Raw genomic sequence first — 6,000 nt, forward strand, 5'->3', positions numbered from 1 at the left:
GAAACTGAACTGAATTATTGAATAAAGAACCCACCTTTTAGCCAGGTGTGGTGGTACAAGCCTTTGATCCCACATCCAGGAGGCGGATCTGAGTTGGAAGCCAGCCTGGTCTACTGACAATCAGGGCTACACAGAGAAACCCTGTCTTAAAACAAAAACAAAATCCACATTTTAAGTTATCCTAAAGTTTCACTATAACTCAACTGCATATTGTAATGTTAACCATTCAATTCAATAGAAATCAGGATTTAAGCAGTATTTAAAAAAATAAGAAAATTAAGACTCAATTTCATCGGAGTATGATGGCCACACCTTTAATCCCCACTCCGGAGCCAGAAGCAGGACAATCTCTGAGTTCAAAGCCAGCCTGAACGAGCCAGAGCAAGTTCCAGGATGGTAAGGGGTTACACAGAGAAATCCTGTGCCGAAAAACAAAAACAAAACAAAACAAAGGACTCAATTTCAAATTTTAAAGTGAGATTGTTCTCTCAACAAGCTTATCCATGTCCAAACAATATTAAGTTCATACTATTAATATTCGCCATATATGGTGAATTACTTACAAAGTAATTTTTGGGGCAATTTCATCTGTTAATGAAAGCTTTTTCAAAATATTGAGTCAGTATGTTCAAATTTATGCTATTTACCATCTAAAATGAAAAACTAGATATGTTCAGTATTTAACGACTTGCAAGGCACTTCGATTCAATTCACCCGCCAGTAGAGTCCTTTACATCAAAGCCACTGAAGTACTTAAAACGAAATGATTTAGCGGAGGTAGAAGGATATGAACTTTCCTTTCAGGAAATAGGAAAAGCCAGGGATGGTGACAGACAACTGTATTCCCAGTGCTCAGGAGATCAAGGCAGGAACATAAGGAACTCACTGGCAGTCTCAGGATTTGAGGTCACCCTGGGCTACAAGAGACCCGGTCTCAAACAAACGAACAGAAAACTCATCTTCACTGACACATTACAAAAGAAGGTGGAAAATGCACTACTTACAAAGTTTAACTTACAGTACTTTATAAGTAAAACCCTGATTTAAGTTTGGTAAGGCACTTCTAAATCTAGCCCGGCGTGGTGGCGCACGTCTTTAACCACAGCACTCGGAGAGGCAGAGAGGTAAGCGGATCTCTGAGTTTAAAGGCCAACCTAGTCTACATAGTGAGTTCCAGGACAGCCAGGGCTACATAACGATACCTTGTCTCAAAAATAAAGAAAAGAAAGGAAGAAAACTAAACCTCTCAGACTTCGCCAAAGGGAGACCAGTTTGCATAAAGCCTATCAAGTGAAACTACTGACCAGGAATGCCTTCCCTGCTCAGGTCCTTGATCTAAATGGCTTTCTTTGTAAGAAATCTCCAAATCCGGTTCCTGCCCTTAGCAACAACAAAAGCTTTCCCAACGCTGCAACGCACCGACTCCCTCCTGTCTGCACCTTCGCTTCAAACTGTCTGGGACAACAGATGAGCGAGTTCGACGCAGACCGGGCAACGCACTGTCTCAGCCTCCCAGGAATTGTCCCTTCCCCGTCCCCTCACTCATGCTAAAGAAAACCCCGAGCCACATCACCGTCTACACCATCAAAATCACTCCGGTTCGGCGCTATATATATAGATATATCTATATATATAGATAGATATAGATATATCTATATAATAGATATAGATATCTATATCTATCTATATATATAGATATAGACATATATCGAGAGAGAGAGAGAGAGAGAGAGAGAGAGAGAGAGAGAGAGAGAGAGAGAGAGAGAGAGAGAGAGAATGTACCTGTAGAGCGCTTGCGGCACAGCCAACAAGTCACAGCTCGGAACCCGCTCCCTTCCCCTTTCCGTTAACACGCCAGCCCTCCCTCCTCTGCCGCGTCAACCCGGCGGCTCCTCTGCTAGCGACGGCGTCCCGGAGGGCCGCCGAGCTCCCCGGAGCGCCGCGCAGGCTCCCGCGAGGCCCGCCCGCGCCAGGCCCGGCTCCATACCATTCTCCTCACGGGGCGGACTCCGGAAGGGCAGCGGCTCCTCCTCCTCCTCCGCGGCCTGCAGCCATCTATCGGAAAGCGTCTCCGGAGGCGGTGGCACGGGCCACCGAACAAGGACAGCCCCGGGAAACCTTCTCAGAACTAACTCAGCTCCGGCGCTAGCAGCAGAAGTCGAGTCTTTCATAATTGTGCGACCAGCTCCGCCGGGTGACTGGCCACAGGGACGCGCCCGCGCCCGCCTCCGCCGGAGACGGGCCGAGGCAGCCACGTGACGGCCGCGTCGAGTGCGTCGCGCGGAGGGCGCGTCACGTGAAGGGCGCGCTTACTGCGGCCCAGCGCGAAGCCCCGCCCCCGCCGCCGGCCGGGAAGGGCCGAGCCGCCGCTTTCCCGGGTGCTGCCGGCTTCGGCTTCCCCTGCCTCCGCCAGTGAGAACTTGTTCCGCTTTACTGACAAGACCCCAGGGTTCGCCAAAAATAGCTCCCGCAGCCGCGCACGCCTGTCTCTTTTGCTACCGCAGCGGTCTACGTTGGTTACTAGTGATCGCTTCCCGCACGTTATCGTTTCCCATCAAGGGTGCAATCTGTTCATTATTTTTTATCACTGTTATTATTAGTGACTTATTTTGTTATTTTCTTGTGCGTGTGTATCTTGCCTGAATGTATGTCTTGTGTTATCATGTGTGTGCAGGGTCCTCAGAAGATTGCGCTGAATGCCCCTGGAATTGGAATTTCAGACAGTTAGTGGTTTTTGAGTCTCTTGTAAGCCCAGGCTCTTGGCCCAATATGACCTTGAATTTTGGATTCTGCTTTTAACTCCACAGTGCTGGGATTGCAGGCGTTTGCCAGCCTGAAACAGTTTTTGTTTTTTGTTTTTTTTTTTTTTTTTAGGCTAGGAATAACGGTACATACCTGTAATCCCAGCACTCAGAAGGCTAAAGTAAGAGGACTGAAGTAAATTCTAAGCTAGCCAGTTACGAGTGTCGTCGTCTTAAAAATAAAACCAAATCTGCTTTTGACACGTCTTCTTTCTGCTCTTACAGATTTAAAGGCTCCTCATCTTGAGACTCTGTTCCAACTCTATCTTCTCTCTTTAATTTTTTTGTTTTAATTATAAAGCCAGACGTGAGGATGCACGCTTTTAATCCCAGCACTCAGGAGGCAGAGGCAGGTGAATCACTATAAACTGAAGGCCCACTTGGTGTACATAGCAAGTTCCAGGCCAGCCAGGGATACATAGTGAGACCCTGTCTCAAAAAAAAACAACAGCAAAAACAGATTTATTGATGAGTAACTGACACATTTAAGTGTACAATTTGATAAACTTCGACATGAACTCATCGCGACAATCAAGGCAGTGAACGAATTCATTAACCCCAAGTCCCAGGCTCCCTTGTTTGTTTGTTTGTTTTTCCTATGTCTGACTATCACACCCTCTAACTGCAGTTGTCTCTAGGTGTGTGCAGAAGATTAGTTCCAGGACCCTCCATACCTGTAATAAAAAACAGCAGACGTTCAAGATCCTTTTATAAAATGGTATATGTTTGTATATAACATACACCCTTGAGTATGCATTAAATTAATACATGCAATACCTAACAAAATGCAAACGTTTATTTCTTTAGAGATTAATAAAATGTTCAGTATAGATACAATTTTATTTCCAAATATTTTGGAATATTGGGAAAATTTGGTTGGTTGAGTCCACAAATGTGGAACCCAAGGATGAGGAGAGTCAACTGCACTGGCCTGCTTTGTCACTACAGATGTACTCTGTACAAGCTGAAGAATGGTACAATGTGCACATAACTTGTTTTGGTCTAGTTTCTTTCATACTGCATAATTATTATCTCCCAGGCAATAGGACCCACAGTTCACTGAAGCAGAGCCTCTTCAACAAAACTGACCCAAGCACTGTTCCGCTAGCAAGCTTTGAGGTACTAATAAGCAATCTTCAGGCACTAGGTACTCTCTCCCTATCTTGCAGGACTAGGAGGAACAGGGTTTTTAAATGTTTTAATTGCTGGCCATGGTGGCACATGCCTTTAATCCTAGCACTTGGGATGTTGAGGCAGGCACATCTCTGTGTTCAAGGCCAATCTGGTCTACATATCCCAGGCCAGCCAGGGCTACATAGTGAGAACCTGTCTAAAAAAAAAAAGGAAAAAGGAACAAAAAAAGTTTTAATAGATTTCCAATCAAGATTTCAGAGATCTTAACTAACTTATGCAATCATTCAATAAATATATTTTTTATTTCAACTGGATCTATACATTTTGTGCCTTTAAAAATCAAAGTATAATGAAATGAAAGTACTTTATTTCTTGGGAACTTTGTAACTCTGGTCTTTTTGTACCTGTAGCAAATGTTTCTCTCTTTTCATGGATGATGTAGAAATAAAATGGCAAATAAGCTTCCGAAGTCTGATAAATTGAAAAACATAAAGTAAAAATGGTGAGTGGGAATAACCTTTAGTTGAACTAACCAAAATAAATTTCTAATATTCAGATATCAGACAGCCTTGAAGTTTATGCATGTTTACCAACAGTCATTCTGAAGAATAACTTATTAAATAAAAAAATATTTATTAAGTGCCTAAGAATGAGCCAGGCACAGCTGGGTGCAGGGACACATGCCTTTAATCCCAGCACTTGGGAGGCAAAGGCACTCTGTAGACAGAGGCAGGCAGATCTCCAAGTTTAAGGCCAGCCTGTATATGTCAGGCAGCTGTATTTAATGTCAGTGACTGCCTTAGTTAAGGTTTTATTTCTGTAATGAAATACCATGACCAAAGCAACTTGGGGAGGACAAGGTTTATTTCACTCACAGTTCCATAGAACAACAGTTCAGCATCAAAAGCAGCGAGGGCAGGAACCTGGAGGCAGGAGCTGATGCAGAGGCCATGGAGGGGTGCTTGTCAGGATTCTGCTGCCACTCCAGCTGCATGACAGCACATGTGCAGTTCAGGAGTTAAGCAAGGGGTCTTACATCTTACATCATCCGTGCTGCGTGATTGCATAAATGCGTGCAGCAGTCACACAATCAGCACATGCGTGTGTAGCTCCGTAAGCACGCCTGTGCATGTGCACAGTAGTCCTTAAAAAGCCAGACACAGACTCCTCTCTCCTCTCTGTTCTCTCCTTCCCCCCACTATCTCTCTCTCTCTCTGCATGTGCTTCTTCCCCAGGTCTGGTTCTTTTGTCGTCCCCCCACCCCCAATAAAGCTCTGATGTTGGGTTTTTTGTGTCTCATGATCTTTCCGCCCTGTAACAGCGCTGCTTATTTTTAAAACAACAGTGCTGCTTACTGGCTTGTTCCACATGGCTTGCTCAGCCTGCTTTCTTATAGAACCCAGGACCACCAGCCCTGGGATCCATGGGCCCTCTCCCATCAATCACCAATTAAGAAAATGCCCTACAGGCTTGCATACAGCCTGATCATCTTATGGAAGCATTTTCCCTTTCCTTTTCTTTCTTTCTTTCTTTCTTTTTTTTTTTTTTCTGAGACAGGGCTTCTCTGTTGTTTTGGTGCCTGTCCTGGATCTCCCTCTGTAGAACAGGCTGGCCTTGAACTTACAGAGATCCTCCTGGCTCTGCCTCCCAAGTGCTGGGATTAAAGGCGTGCACCACCACCACCTGGTTTCTCTTTTTTTCTTTCTCTCTCTCTCTCTCTCTCTCTCTCTCCCTTCCTTCCCTTTTTATAATATTTTTTAAATTTAACAATCTCTTTATTGATTCTTTGGGAATTTCATGTCATGCACCCTAATTTTCTAACCTCTCAGTTCCCCCATATCCTCACCTCACCCCTGCAGTATCCCCCAAAAGAAAAATTAAAACAAAAACAAGACAAGCAAAACAAGTCTTCACTCTTCCATCTTTCCTGCCTCTCCAACACCTCTTCATTGACCTTGTGGCATTGGGAGCCGAGGTGTATCACAGCCAACCCTTGTGTTCAATCAACTTTACTTGCAAATGTTCATTGCAACAAGTCATTGGTCTGGTTCAAGGCCTCTGGTTT

General features: G+C 44.6%; 1 protein-coding gene across 5 annotated transcripts in view; it reads right to left on the reverse strand.

Moving 5' to 3' along the window:
• The window catches only part of Trpm7 (transient receptor potential cation channel subfamily M member 7), a 98,930-nt gene extending 96,659 nt beyond the window's left edge, over positions 1-2,271 (reverse strand). For 3 of the 5 annotated variants that reach the window (XR_008214845.1, XM_052723050.1, XM_052723051.1), the window contains exon 1: positions 1,988-2,271. Coding sequence is in view for 4 of the 5 variants with exons in the window: in XM_052723050.1 (XP_052579010.1) it covers positions 1,988-1,990 (3 nt within the window). In the remaining variant the exon portion in view is untranslated. The remainder of the gene's footprint in view (positions 1-1,987) is intronic. The other 2 variants (XM_052723049.1, XM_052723048.1) reach the window with 1 other exon arrangement.
• Positions 2,272-6,000: the final 3,729 nt, after the last annotated feature.

Source organism: Peromyscus californicus, unplaced genomic scaffold (assembly GCF_007827085.1).
Source record: "Peromyscus californicus insignis strain IS unplaced genomic scaffold, ASM782708v3 Scaffold_7__1_contigs__length_154581171, whole genome shotgun sequence".
Taxonomy (NCBI): Eukaryota; Metazoa; Chordata; class Mammalia; order Rodentia; family Cricetidae; genus Peromyscus; species Peromyscus californicus.